Below are 14,150 nucleotides of genomic sequence, written 5' to 3' on the forward strand. Positions count from 1 at the left end.
TAACTATTTAACTTATAGTTAACCAGTGATAACTAAAAGTGTGCTATGCATAGAATTTGAGGCAGTAAGCAAGGAGCTAATTGTTCCTACCTGAAATATAGATTAATATAGCGTCTAATAATGACAGACATTTAGCATGTAAGGACATGTTTATTTCAATTGCAATTCATGGATGTTTTGTGTAAGACTAATATTGTAGATGTCAATTTCAATTGCAATTTCAGGGGCACTTCTAAAATATTTTGGAGCATCCTCTGCCACTGGTCAGGATGAGCTACCCAACTCCCCCGCTGGACAGGACTCTGCTGTAGTCTCAGTGCTTCAGGATGAGGAGCTGCCATCTACCTCATCAGCTACACAGGCCTCTTTTGGAATGATCTCGACCCTTCAGGATGAGCTACCATCTATGTCCTCAGCTACTCATATGTCTCCACAAATATCTGATATTGAGGATGAAGACCTCTTTGCCATCTTCTTCTCCCCTGCATGAGCCTTCAGGTGGGTTTTTGCATGTCTGTGTGTGTGTGTGTGTGGAGGGGGTATGCCTAGGCTACAAGACAACTGGACAACTGCAATTTAATGTAATTTTTATATTTCTGCTAATTTCTGAGTAGGCCTATGTGTTATGTTCCACTGCTATGTGCTTTGAGTAATGTGGCAATATGCTGTCTGATAGAAATGCCTGGAGCTGAACCCCCACTGAGTCCCACTGCTGAGGATGAGCCTCTGTCAACCGACCCTGCTAACTGGCCCTAAACCTCTGACTGACAGGATTCGGACTGAACTGGTTCGCAGAGGACCAATAAGGTTGCCACCTGACTTTGTTTTCCGTAGGAATGAGAGTGATGGGAGAAGTTGCCACCACCAATATTTCAAGAAGACATTAGTTAGTGGTTAAAAGATGGCAAGAAGTTGGCTGATGTATTCCATGGAGAACAACAGCCTCTTTTGCTTCTGCTGCAAATTGTTTTCCAAGAGGATCATTCATTTTACCAGTTCAGGAATGGCAAATTGGAAACATGAGAGCGCTTACCTCACATCATATGAAAACAGTCCAGAACACCTCAAGTGCATGAAAGTATGGAAGGAACTGGCAGCGAGGTTAAGAAGTGGGGAAACTATTGATAAGCAGGAGATGGCACTTCTGGAGGCTGAGAGGGTGAGATGGAGAGCAGTGCTGACATGTCTCATTGCTATTGTGCAGTCACTGGCAATTCGAAATTTGGCTCTAAGGGGACACACAGAAACACTGTTCACACCATCAAATGGGAATTTTCTCAAAGAGGTCGAACTTATGGCCAGGTTTGATCCCATTATGAAAGATTACCTTAATCGTGTCGAAAGAGGAACAGCAAGTCACAACAGCTACCTAGGCCATCATGTGCAGAATGAGGTAATTGATTGGTTGAGCAGCAAAATCATATCTGCTATAGTGGATGACATCAAGCAGGCCAAGTTTTTTTCAATAATTCTGGACTGCACCCCAGATAGAAGCCACACAGAACAGTTGTCAGTGGTCATTAGAGTGGTGTCACTGATGGAGAAGCCCCATATCAAGGAACATTTTATGGGATTTTTGGAGCCAGAGGAGTCCACAGGCCAGCACTTGGCATCCATGATCCTGATGAGACTTGAGGAGTTGGGAATTCCTTTTGAAGACTGCAGAGGACAGTCATATGACAATGGGGCAAACATGAAAGGCAAAAATAAGGGAGTTCAAGCCAGGCTCTTAGAAAATAATTCCTGAGCTCTGTTTGTGCCATGTGGGGTGCACACATTGAATTTAGTTGTGTGTGTGATGCTGCTAAGGGATCTGTTGATGCTATGAGCTACTTTGTTGTCCTGCAAAAGCTTTACACATTATTTTCAGCCTCCACCCAAAGATGGCCCATACTAAAGAACCATGTGAGCATCACCTTAAAGATGTGGGCAGAAACAAGGTGGGAGAGCAAAGTCAAGAGCGTCGAGCCCATGAGGTACAAGGGAGCTGCCGTGAGAGAGGCTTTAATCGACAGAGACCACACCAAAGACCCTGCTATAAAGGCTGAGGCCCAGTCTTTGTCTGAGGAGGTGGGGTCATACCGCTTCAGCATCTGCACGGTTGTTTGGTATGACATGCTATCTGCAATACAGCATGTCAGCAAACTCATGCAGTCTCCTAATATGCATCTGGACCTAGCTGTGAGTCTTTTGAAGAAGACTGAACAAAGTCTCCAGAGCTACACGGCAAGTGGCTTTGTGACTGCACAGAGTGCGGCCAAAGACCTTTGTGAAGAAATGAATGTGGAGGATGTTTTGAAACAAAAAAGGCTGAGGTCCACAAAGCGCCACCTCTCATATGAATCACATGATGAGCCTATCAGTGATGCACTTAGGAATTTGGAGGTTGGATTCTTCAATGTTGTGGTTGATGCAGCCACGTCAGCCATTAAGGAGAGGTTTTTCACATTGGAAAATGTGGGAAACAAATTCTGTCATCTCTCATCTCATCTCATCTTCAACCGCTTATCCGTGGTCGGGTCGCGGGGGCAGCAGCTTCAGTAGGGGGCCCCAAACTTCCCTTTCCCGGGCCACATTAACCAGGTCTGACTGGGGGATCCCGAGGCGTTCCCAGGCCAGTGTGGAGATATAATCTCTCCACCTAGTCCTGGGTCTACCCCGAGGTCTCTTCCCAGCTGGACGTGCCTGGAACACCTCCCAGGGGAGGCGCCCAGGGGGCATCCTTACCAGATGCCCGAACCACCTTAACTGGCTCCTTTCTACGCAAAGGAGCAGCGGCTCTACTCCGAGCTCCTCACGGATGACTGAGCTTCTCACCCTATCTCTAAGGGAGACCCCAGCCACCTTTCTAAGGAAACCCATTTCGGCCGCTTGTACTCGCGATCTCGTTTTTTCGGTCACGACCCATCCTTCATGACCATAGGTGAGGGTAGGAACAAAGATTGACCGGTAGATCGAGAGCTTTGCCTTCCGGCTCAGCTCCCTTTTTGTCACAACGGTGCGGCAAAGGGAGTGCAATACCGCCCCCGCTGCTCCAATTCTACGGCCAATCTCACGCTCCATTGTCCCCTCACTCGCAAACAAGACCCCGAGGTACTTAAACTCCTTTACTTGAGGTAAGGGCTCATTCCCTACCCAGAGTAGACAATCCACCGGTTTCCTGCTGAGAACCATGGCCTCAGATTTTGAGGTGCTGATTCTCATCCCAACCGCTCCACACTCGGCTGCGAACTGATCCAGTGAGTGCTGAAGATCACAGACCGATGGTGCCATCAGGACCACATCATCTGCAAAAAGCAGTGATGAGATCCCCAGGCCACCGAGCTGCAACCCCACCCCACCACGACTACGCCTCGATATCCTGTCCATGAATATCACAAACAGGATTGGTGACAAAGCGCACCCCTGGCGGAGACCAACCCCCAACAGGAACGAATCCGACTTACTGCCGAGAACCCGGACACAGCTATTGCTTTGAGTATACAGGGATTGGATGGCCCCAATAAGTGACCCCCTCACCCCATACTCCCTCAGCACCTCCCACAGTATCTCCCGGGGGACCCGGTCATACGCCTTCTCCAAATCCACAAAGCACATGTAGACTGGATGGGCATACTCCCAGGCCCCCTCCAGGATCCTTGCAAGGGTAAAGAGCTGGTCCGTTGTTCCACGTCCAGGACGGAATCCACATTGTTCCTCTTCAATCTGAGGTTCGACTATTGGCCGAACCCTCCTTTCCAGCACCTTGGAGTAGACTTTACCCGGGAGGCTGAGAAGTGTGATACCCCTGTAATTGGCACACACTCTCTGGTCCCCCTTTTTGAACAGGGGAACCACCACCCCGGTCTGCCACTCGTTTGGCACTGTACCCGACCTCCACGCAATGTTGCAGAGACGTGTCAACCAAGACAGCCCCTCCACACCCAAAGCTTTCAACATTTCTGGGCGGATCTCATCAACCCCTGGGGCTTTGCCACTGTGAAGTTGTTTGACTACCACAGTGACCTCCGCCAGGGAAATTGACGATGATCCTCCATCAGCCTCCAGCTCTGCCTCTACCATAGAGGGCGTGTTAGTCGGATTCAGGAGTTCCTCAAAATGCTCCTTCCACCGCCCGATTACCTCCTCAGTTGAGGTCAACAGTGTCCCATCCTTACTGTACACAGCTTGGATGGTTCCCCGTTTCCCCCTCCTGAGATGTCGAATGGTTTTCCAGAAGCATCTTGGTGCCGACCTAAAGTCCTTCTCCATGACTTCTCCGAACTTCTCCCACATCCGCTGTTTTGCCTCTGACACGGCAGAGGCTGCAGCCCTTCGGTACCTTGCAACTGCTTCCGGAGTCCTCTGGGATAACATATCCCTAAAGGACTCCTTCTTCAGTTGGACAGCTTCCCTGACCACCGGTGTCCACCACGGAGTTCGAGGGTTACCGCCCCTTGAGGCACCTAAGACCTTGAGACCACAGCTCACCACCGCAGCTTCAGCAATGGAAGCTTTGAACATTTCCCACTCGGGTCCAATGCCCCCAACCTCCACAGGAATGCCAGAAAAGCTCCGCCGGAGGTGTGAGTTGAAAATCTCCTGGATGGGGGCCTCCTCCAGACGTTCCCAGTTCACCCGCACTACACGTTTGGGCTTACCAGGTCTATCCAGAGTCTTCCCCCACCCCCGGATCCAAGAGAGGATGATCAGTTGACAGCTCCGCCCCTCTCTTCACCCGAGTGTCCAAAACATGCGGCCTCAGATCAGATGAAACGATCACAAAATCGATCATCGACCTTTGGCCTAGGGTGCTCTGGTACCATGTACACTTATGAGCATCCTTATGTTCGAACATGGTGTTCATTATAGACAAGCCATGGCTAGCACAGAAGTCTAATAACAAACAACCACTTGGGTTCCGATCAGGGAGGCCGTTCTTCCCAATCACGCCTCTCCAGGTGTCTCCATCATTGCCCACGTGGGCGTTGAAGTCTCCCAGCAGAACAACGGAGTCCCCTACTGGGGTCCTTTGCAGGACTCCATTCAGGGTCTCCAAAAAGGCCGAATACTCTGAACTCCTGTTTGGTGCATATGCACAAACAACAGTCAGAGTTTTCCCCCCCACCACCCGAAGGCGTAGGGAGGCGACCCTTTTGTCCACCGGGGTAAACTCCAACACAGCGGCGCTCAGCCGGGGGTTTGTGAGTATCCCCACACCTGCCCGTCGCCTCTCCCCCTGGGCAACTCCAGAGAAAAAAAGAGTCCAACCCCTATCCAGGAGTACAGTTCCAGAACCGAAACTGTGCGTAGAGGTAAGCCCCACCAGATCCAACTGGTAGCGCTCCACCTCCCGCACAAGCTCCGGCTCCTTCCCCCACAGAGATGTGACGTTCCACGTCCCCAGAGCCAGCTTCTGCAGCCCAGGTCCGGTTCGTCGAGGTCCCCGACCTCCACTGCCACCCGTGTGGCAGCGCACCCGACACCAGCGGTTCTTCCTATGAGTGGTGGGCCCACAGGATGGAGAGGAGGTAGGTGCCACGTAGCTTTTTCGGGCTGTGCCCGGCCGGGCTCCGTGGCAAACCCGGCCACTAGGCGCTCGCCGACGAGCCCGCCGCCTGGGCCTAGCTCCAGACGGGGGCCCTGGGCTTCCTCCGGGCTGGGTCCCTTTTCCTCTTCCTCTGTTGTCCATGGTGTCTTTGTCGAACCATACTTAGTCTGGCCCCTCGCCTGTGGTTAAAACACAGAACAAATTCTGTGTTTTAACCAATTTCCCAAGTCTTGCAGATGAGGAGCTGGCAGAGCAATGCAAGGCACTAGGCAAAACACTGCACTTTGAAGGGCACTCTGATTTGGCCAGTAGAGAGTTTGTGCAGGAAATTAAATTAAGAACTTCCCTGACTTGCCATCAAAAACCACGAGCCTCCTTGAGCTTATCACTTATATGTATGATAAGGATCTATCAGAGATCTACCCCAACTTTTGGACTGCTCTCAGGATTGCACTTACTCTGCCAGTCACTGTGGCTCAAGCAGAGAGGAGTCTTTCAAAGCTAAAGTTGATAAACACATACCTTAGGTCAACCATCTCTCAGGTACGGCTCACTGGCCTTGCCGTCATCAGTATAAATCACTCAATAGGGGAGCAGATTTCATATGATGACATTATTGATGATTAAGCATCAAGGAAGGCCAGAAAGGTTAGGTTTTAGTTTTAGTTTCACAAACACACACACACTCAATGAATAAATACAAGACATCCATATTAAAAAGTATCTTTAAAGGCAGCGAATGTGAAAAAGCCTCAAAGACGTCTTGAACATGTACTTTGCAATAAGTATCAAATGTTTAAACACATCATCAGGTGCACTGTTTCTTCAGGATTTGACCTCATAACTTTCCCCAAATCCACAAAAATAAGTTTGGGCTATGAATCACCAGCAAGCTGCATCTTCTGAGATATCTGCATGGTGCTAGATATGTCTTTCTTTTGGGATAAAATGTTTGCCTTGGATAAAACCAAAGCATAAATCTTATAATTCCACTGACTGTGCCTCTGCTCCGCACTCCAGAGGATGTGTGAGAGTGTTAAAGCTGCTGTGCAGGCTGCAATAGTAGAGATATTGGGTAACAGTGCTAAGGTCACAAACAGGGCTCTGAATCTCATTGTGTAAGTTGGACCCTATTATAAATTAACCCTGGACTACAACTGATATGCAGCAGCGGGGCGGCTGTGGCTCAAGTAGTAGATGCATGACTGATAGACAAAGCGCTAGATGTATAAGGACGGTATGAATGTATGTGAATGGGTGAATGTTAACTGCACTGTAAAGTGCTTTGGGTGCTTGATAAACTAGAAAAGCGCTGGGGTAGCTTTTAACACCATATTGTCAATTTCTGACAAAAAAATTCAGAGTTGCAAAAACACTTAACCCACATAAAAGATTTTCACTAGCACAGAAATACTGGAAATCCAAAATATTTCACAATGTCCCTATCCCTAACATAACATGCAACAAACATGCATTTAACTTCATTGTATTTTTCATTTTGTATTTAAACATCTTTTACATGCTGGTCCTTTGCATGTTTAGCAAAACCTAGGTCCATTAACATGATAGTGAATCCACATTGATTTAAAGCCATTGGCTGTCTGGACTTCCCTTAAGTCACATGATTTGCTGGAAACTGAAAGTGAAGTACCCGCTATAAAAAACATTTTCTGCTGTCACAGCTGAAGAGTTACTCTGCTCAGAGCTGTAGGTAAGGAACTTCTGTCTGTCCTCAGGTGGGTTGTTGGGTTTTTAGGCATTTTTAGTGGATTAGTGCCTTCAAAGACTAAAAAGGGAGCTAATTACTATAATTTTCAGATTAAGCTTTTACAGATAGAAATCATATATCAGTAATAAGGTCAGTTTTTCTACAGAAAAAATACTTTTACTTGTGATCCTCTCAAGTAATATTTGATAATATTTCTGTACTAAAGTTGTATTTTAATTGAGAGCAGAACTTGGAAGTAATTTTATACATTGTTCAATTGGTGCTTTCACTTGAGTATCTGAATACATCTTCCATCGCTGAGGTAAAATCACACATTTACGTGTTCATGTCTGACTTTACAGCAATGGGAGGAGGTAAGTCCTGACCTGGCACACTTCTACCCTCTCTTATAAGATTTTTCCAAATATTGCAAAAAAATATTCAAACACTTGCCAAACTCTTTGTCATTTGTCCTTCAGGCCATTCTACTGAACCAGAGCCAGAGCCAGTGCTGCTGCCAGTGCCATGGAGGACACTGCCAGAGTGAGTAGCAGTCTAATATTGGAATCAATCTAACTAACAGTCAGACTGGTGCGGCTGTGCACTTAGAGTGTGGTTCTGTTGCTTAACACAACTTATTGGCCTGTTGTTCTTTTTGCTGATTGTGGTTATATGTCACAACAAAGCACTAGTCACAATCTTCCGAATCACTAATTAAGTTGAAACAGTGTTTTTCTCCATCCATCAGATATAACTTGGATAATCTGGAGTTTGTGAAATCTTATAAACCTCACAACAAAGAAGCCACACAACTCAGAATTCTGCTTCATGGACCAAATCACGCTGGGAAGTCAAGTTTCATCAACTCTGTTGAAAGTGTTTTACAAGGCAGAGTTACCGATCGAGCCGCTACAGACGCAATATCTGGGATGAGCTTTACCAAAAATGTATGAACAACTGTTGAATGTGGGGATAATATGAAAACTGATCCACAATTATTTAAGAATTTCATAAATTTTCTTCTTACAAATTTTGGTAAATCTGTCTGTTGATCCTGTTAGTACTTATATTTCAATTTTTGCCAGTTTGACATCCAGTTCAATTTTAGGTGAATGTGTAGACAGGAAATAGAGGCCATCATGGATGACGATTATTATAACAACAAGCCAAAAGTAAGACACATGCCTATTAGAGTACCTCCTGCTCAGCTGAAACACTTTGTTAAACAATGGTAGATATTTATGGGGTTTTAATATTTGCACACTTATCTGTGATTACCTTAAATAATGCAAATAACTGCACCTTGTGATTTACAGTACAAAACTCACAAAATCCAGAAAGACCCAGAGCGATATTACTCTTTCGTTTTCAATGACGTCATGGGCTTGGAGGACAATACAGACTGTGGAGTCTGTGAGGAAGACCTGAACCTCGCCCTGAGAGGACACGTGAAAGAATATTACAAGGTAAAACATGTTGAACTTTGATATTATTTTAAGTTTCCATGTGGAGTGAACTTCACATGACCAAGACTGAAATTTGACCTGTCGATGTACTCAGGCCGTCACTCTTATCAAAAGTGAAATCTAATGATGTGGAGCCGAGTTACAATTCTTTCTTTGTCCACAGCATGTATGCAAATTACCAGCTGCACTGAAACCACTTACTGTTTCAAAAAAACTTAGCACCTTCACAAAATTCCATCATTATGATCTTAAGATTTATATGACTAAAGTTGAGCAAGATGTGAATAACCCATAGGTAATATGTAAGCTAATAAGTTCCTTTTGCCAGTAGATGATGCTATGACTATGATTCAAAATTGCTATTCAGTGTGGTAATCTTACCAATCATGTGAAATTTGATAAAGATCTGATTGTATGGAGTCAAGTTACTTTACTCAACATCCCATTAAACATTGTTTGACTGCATTTTTGTTTCTAGTTCAATCCCCATAGTCATTTGACGGAGAATGATCAAGAATACAACTCAAGTCCCACACTGGCAGACAAAGTTCACATTTTGGTTTCTGTTGTTTCTGCCGACTCACTAACTTTGCTAAAAAAGGATGTTGTGAGGAAAATGAGAAACATCAGATTGGCAGCCAGTGAAATGGGTAAGAGCACACATCACAACAGTAACTACTCTGTGAGGTGTTATGCCCCTGTCTAGGGGGGTAGGAGTAATCAAATACCAAGAAGAAGGTTTTTTATCAACAGGGATTCCCCAACTGGCCATTATAACTAAAGTTGATGAGGCCTGTCCTGAGGCTGCAAAAAATATGAACAATATCTATAAGAGCAAACTCCTGAAGGAAAAGGTACGTTTCTGTTGGTGTTCTTAATTGTTGTTAGATTTGAAGCCTTGTCCAAGTTCACATTTCAGTATTTTATCATCTCCTTAGAAGCCACTTTAAAGTTACTGATCCACGGAAATGTTGTTACTATAAACCACAGGTCGACAAATTACACAATTTGCTTGGCCTTTCAAGAAACCGCATCTTTCTCGTGAAGAACTACAACTCAGAATTGGAAACAAATGATGCCATTGACGCTCCGATTCTGTTGGCCCTGAAACAGATGCTTCACTCTGGCGAAGACTTCCTCAACAACCTGTAGACATGCGTACTGCTGAGGCACTGCAGCTGATGGGAAAATGGCTTTAAAAACAGCTTTTTAAACTAAAGAGCATGATCATTTTCAATGATTTTTATTTTCAAGGATGTTATGTTCTTTATATTCAGACTTCAATAACACATCTTAGTTGAGTCTGACATTTTTCTTGTTGCACTCACAGAAGTGTGCTTGTGTCCAAGGAAACTCAAACTGCTAAATAAAATAAATGCATACATAAAAAGAATACACATTATTTACAACAGTATATGTGCATAGAAAGTTACATGCCAAGCAGGGCAGTGCTTGTTTTTCCCTGCTGCTTTTCTCTCTCTCCCGACATGTCAGGTTTTAACTGGCCTCTTCATTGGTTTCTCCCTTTCTGAGCTGACCTATCACCATTCAGGGCCCTGTATAAACAGAGACACTCATGATCACACTCAGGTTTGCGGTAGGAGGTAGGGCTACAGGTAAATTGGAAATGAAAATGAAAATGGCATCAAAGAGTAAAAAGAACGTTCTGAGTTCAGAGATTAAAGTCCTTTTCCAGTGATCAAAAAATGAAAGTTTATTCAGCAGCGTCAGCAGCAGTTAAATGACCGGCTGACTTAAGCAGAGCTGTTAAAGCACTAATAAAGATGAAATGCATCGATGTATGATAAAAAAACAGCAAGAGAGATTGATGACTGTAAGCGTGTCAAGGTCTCTGTCACTGCTATGGATGGAAAAATGTGACATAACAGGTTATGTTGCACTGGCACGTTTCTTTGTTCATCGAAAAATTATACATTATGCAGCATGCAAAAATAAATTGACTGTCTTTTCTGGAGTGTGGCGCAACCACTCACGTTGATTTATCGTAACGTGAAAACTATAAATTCCTTAAATGTAGCATACATATTGATTAAGTCGATTTTTCTACTTAACTTATCTATTCTATTACATGCACAATTGCTTCATTCTGTTCAAATAGGGCATAAACTCAGCCCATATAGCTGAGCGACATAGGTTCTAAGAAGAAAAAAATTTGCCTTTGAATATACAAAGGCCTTTTACTGCATCAACTGAATTTGATCACAACATAAAATGTCTCAAGGTAGATTTGAACAGGGCCCAAATGCAGAGAGCAGTCTGATAATAATTTCAATTAAAGCTGCGAGCAGCGATGATCGGGCCCTCGCACTCTCGCCGTCGGGGACGCGCCGGCAGCTGCTCTCGACACGTCCACCCAACAGTCTCTCAAAATGCTCTATTTAAGTCCAAGTGTTCATAATCCTGGCAGATCATGACAAGTGCAAAAATTGCCTTACAATAAAGTGTATTTTTGAAGTGATTGGTTTCTCATTGCATAAATATAAAACAATGTATACCACTGATTCAATACTACCCATGTAATATCTCAAAGAAAAGCATTACAAGTTTATCAAATTAAAAAATTCTGTTATATTGTCAGGTTTTATTTTGCACATGAATAAAATACAAAGTAGGTGTGTTGAATATTCATAATACTAAGGTAGGTTTATGTATTTGGATCTACAATTTTTATGTTTGAACATAGTAGCAGGATTTGTTTTCTGATTCATCTGGATGCAAATCCAAGGCAATAAAATAATATTTTTCATCTTCTAACATCTATCTAAGAAATAATAATAATAAATAATAATAATCTAAGAAAAACAAAGCATGCGTAAATAGTCACTCATTTAACAACAACATAACACTGACAAGGTAACAACCCCAACCCAATAATCTTGTAAAACTTTTCTTATCCTTTTAACAGAAGAGCAGTCAGGTCTTCTTTTGGGTGGTCTCTGGACATGGTGGTTATAGTCTGAGCCAGCCAGTAAGATTCAGGCTTCAAAGAGAGAAGAGCTGACGCTGAAGCGCTTGCTGGCATACAGTACATCAGCATGTGATTGTACAATGACTCCAGCACTTCAGTTGACCTGCAAATTCAGAGTAAACTGTTACATTACTTTTTTTTATTAAAAATAATGTAGTCTAAGTGCACATGTTGTGTTACACAATCACAATCACCAATCAAACATGACTCCCTCCATCCTAGACAGGGTCGTCAACAGCCTTCCCAATACCACTTTCACACTACCGCGTAGACCCGGGTCTTTTAAACGCGGTTCGACCCACGTTTAATCAGCAATTGGCCACTTTTACACTGCAAACAGACCAGGGTCTGATGATCGTGAAGTGACAGTTGGCGGCCATAGATGGCAGTAGAAAGCGGTGCGCGCCATAAAACAAAGAAGAAGAACAGTGTAGTAAACAACAGTTACCTTGTATCTTGTACCTTTGTCACTCTTCAGAGTATACAATCTCAGCGCAGTGTTACGAGCTAAGCCTGGCCCTTGAAGCAGGAGCTTTATGGGAATTGAAGTGTGTGTGTGTGTATGAGAGATGAAGAAGGTTGGCGATGCGCCCTGTTGTTGTGTGTACGTAGCTGCAGCCACTGAGGTCTACTTACAGTTTATGGCCACTGTGAGAAGTGAGAGACCACCTGTTGAGGCCATGTATGTCCACTGAAGGGTTAAAATAAAGTTCCCCTTTTTATACCTCATTGATGATCTGGATTCTGTTTGTTGTTACCACCAAAGAGCGCAAATTAACGAGTTCACCCGGGTGTGACGTTTACATCAATGCCGATCAGAGATTAAGCCGGTTATTACCCGAGTCTATTGCAGATTAATTTGACTCTGGGGCTGAATGCCTATTAAACGTGGGTTTAAACAGGGATTTTTTACCAGTGTGAAAGGCGCTCAGGAAAACATCTACTAACGGTCCTGAAATGGGCCGTTAATCAAGTGTGGAGCTTTAGGTTCATTGTTTGTGATCTGTCTGAGCCCCTTCGAGACAATGTGACTCAACATCAACTATCACATAAAATGTATTTACTCACAGAGTTTTGAATGTAATTGAAGTCATCTTAATCAATTTAATCATGTCAAGCAATTAGATACTAAAACAATGAAGGAAAATATATTTTAATTAAATATATACCAGATTTGTGTGGCATAAGGTACACAGACGCGATATGCATGTCTATCAAAATGGAATGCTGTTACCATCAACCGGAGTGGGGCCACTTTTCAGCCCGTGAGTTTCAGGCCCAAGACCGGCCCACTTTTTCTATGGTTTGGTGGAAATTGAATACACGAAAGCAACAGTTCAGCTCTTGCTACCGTGTAGTTTTTATTTATATGTTCTAACAAATGTATTCAATTCAATTTTATTTGTATAGCGCCAAATCACAACATACATTGTCTCAAGGCAGAGAGAAATGCAGAGAACCCTCTGTTCTGTCCCTGCAACATCAATGGAGTTGCCCACACGTGCCAGTGTCAATGCTGAGTTTGTCTAATGTGTGTTTCAGCAGGTCTGTAAAATGCTTGCCTTTGGATTTTTCACAGTCCACCACAGCGTCCAACCGCTCATGAATGGCATTTGTGACATATCTGACAATGATAGCTCACTGGTCCTTTGATGTGACCTCTTGGGTTGTATCAATTTGAACTGAAAACATTCCTGCCTCTCTAAGCTCATCTGCAATCGTGTCCTTTATCACCTGGCTGAGAACATCCACAACTTTACCAACAATGTCCTTTGAAAGTAGAGTCACAAGAGAACCTCTACCTTTTGCACCAGTGACATGAAGCTTCTTGCTTTGCTCAATACAACTGCTAATGTGCTGTTGAAGGCACAGATCATACTGGCTCAAAAGTATGACCAACTCTAGAAAGTTGCCATGATTTACTGCAGTATTTAGTATAGGCAGCCTCTGCTTGACCCTCTCTGTAACTAAGTCCACATTTACCTATGACTTTTATCACATCTATGATGCGTTCCATCACCTGACGCTTCTTTTTCACCTGCTCATGATATAGAGGCATGTTTGCCAGCCAGCAGGCTTTCTACATCTGCCCTTTTAGCCAACAGAAAGTAAGCATCAGCACTATCTCTGTGGATCTTACTTTTCTCATGCGCCTCTATCCGCTGATGAACATGTTTCCATGTTTTCATACCTCCCTTCATGAAAGGACTATCACTTGCTGGAGGTGCAAATGCCAAACACACAAAACAATACAGTGATTGTGTTTTTTCACTCTATGTCAGCCACTTGCGGTTGGTGCCATGCTTGCTGTGAAAAACTTTAACTAGCAGAGGATGTTTTGTGGGTTTCTAAGGATGGTAATGGAAAACGTGTCTAAATCCTGTGGTTGAGGATGAGCAAAATAATCAAAATGATCGGTCTCCTGGTCTACACTAGCATATATCTGTTCCTGTGGGA

The 14,150-nt window shown here is 44.0% G+C and overlaps 1 protein-coding gene across 3 annotated transcripts; it reads left to right on the forward strand.

Annotated features, from left to right (window-relative positions):
* The first annotated feature begins 7,163 nt into the window (after window positions 1-7,163).
* On the forward strand, window positions 7,164-12,422 carry LOC118302524 (interferon-induced protein 44). Of its 3 annotated transcripts, none has more exons than XM_035628717.2 (8): window positions 7,164-7,241; window positions 7,601-7,612; window positions 7,718-7,781; window positions 7,987-8,185; window positions 8,555-8,704; window positions 9,183-9,354; window positions 9,458-9,558; window positions 9,695-12,422. In XM_035628717.2, exons 2-8 carry the CDS (start codon window positions 7,603-7,605, stop codon window positions 9,854-9,856), a joined length of 858 nt encoding a protein of 285 aa, XP_035484610.2. In that variant the 5' UTR covers window positions 7,164-7,241; window positions 7,601-7,602; the 3' UTR covers window positions 9,857-12,422. The 3 variants fall into 3 exon arrangements, with proteins under 3 accessions (XP_035484610.2, XP_035484609.2, XP_035484608.2); XM_035628716.2 differs by having other exon boundaries at window positions 7,188-7,266; XM_035628715.2 differs by lacking the exon at window positions 7,164-7,241 and having other exon boundaries at window positions 7,357-7,612.
* Window positions 12,423-14,150: the final 1,728 nt, after the last annotated feature.

The sequence above is a fragment of the Scophthalmus maximus genome, chromosome 4 (assembly GCF_022379125.1).
Source record: "Scophthalmus maximus strain ysfricsl-2021 chromosome 4, ASM2237912v1, whole genome shotgun sequence".
Lineage (NCBI taxonomy): Eukaryota > Metazoa > Chordata > Actinopteri > Pleuronectiformes > Scophthalmidae > Scophthalmus > Scophthalmus maximus.

Bases quoted from the DNA above. Each gene is read 5' to 3' on its own strand.
- LOC118302524 (XM_035628715.2), top strand. From the start codon at position 7,585: ATGTCTGACTTTACAGCAATGGGAGGAG. The intron at 8,705-9,182 runs GTAAAACATGTT...TTTTGTTTCTAG, and splicing joins ACGTGAAAGAATATTACAAG to TTCAATCCCCATAGTCATTT. The intron at 9,355-9,457 runs GTAAGAGCACAC...TTTTATCAACAG, and splicing joins ATTGGCAGCCAGTGAAATGG to GGATTCCCCAACTGGCCATT.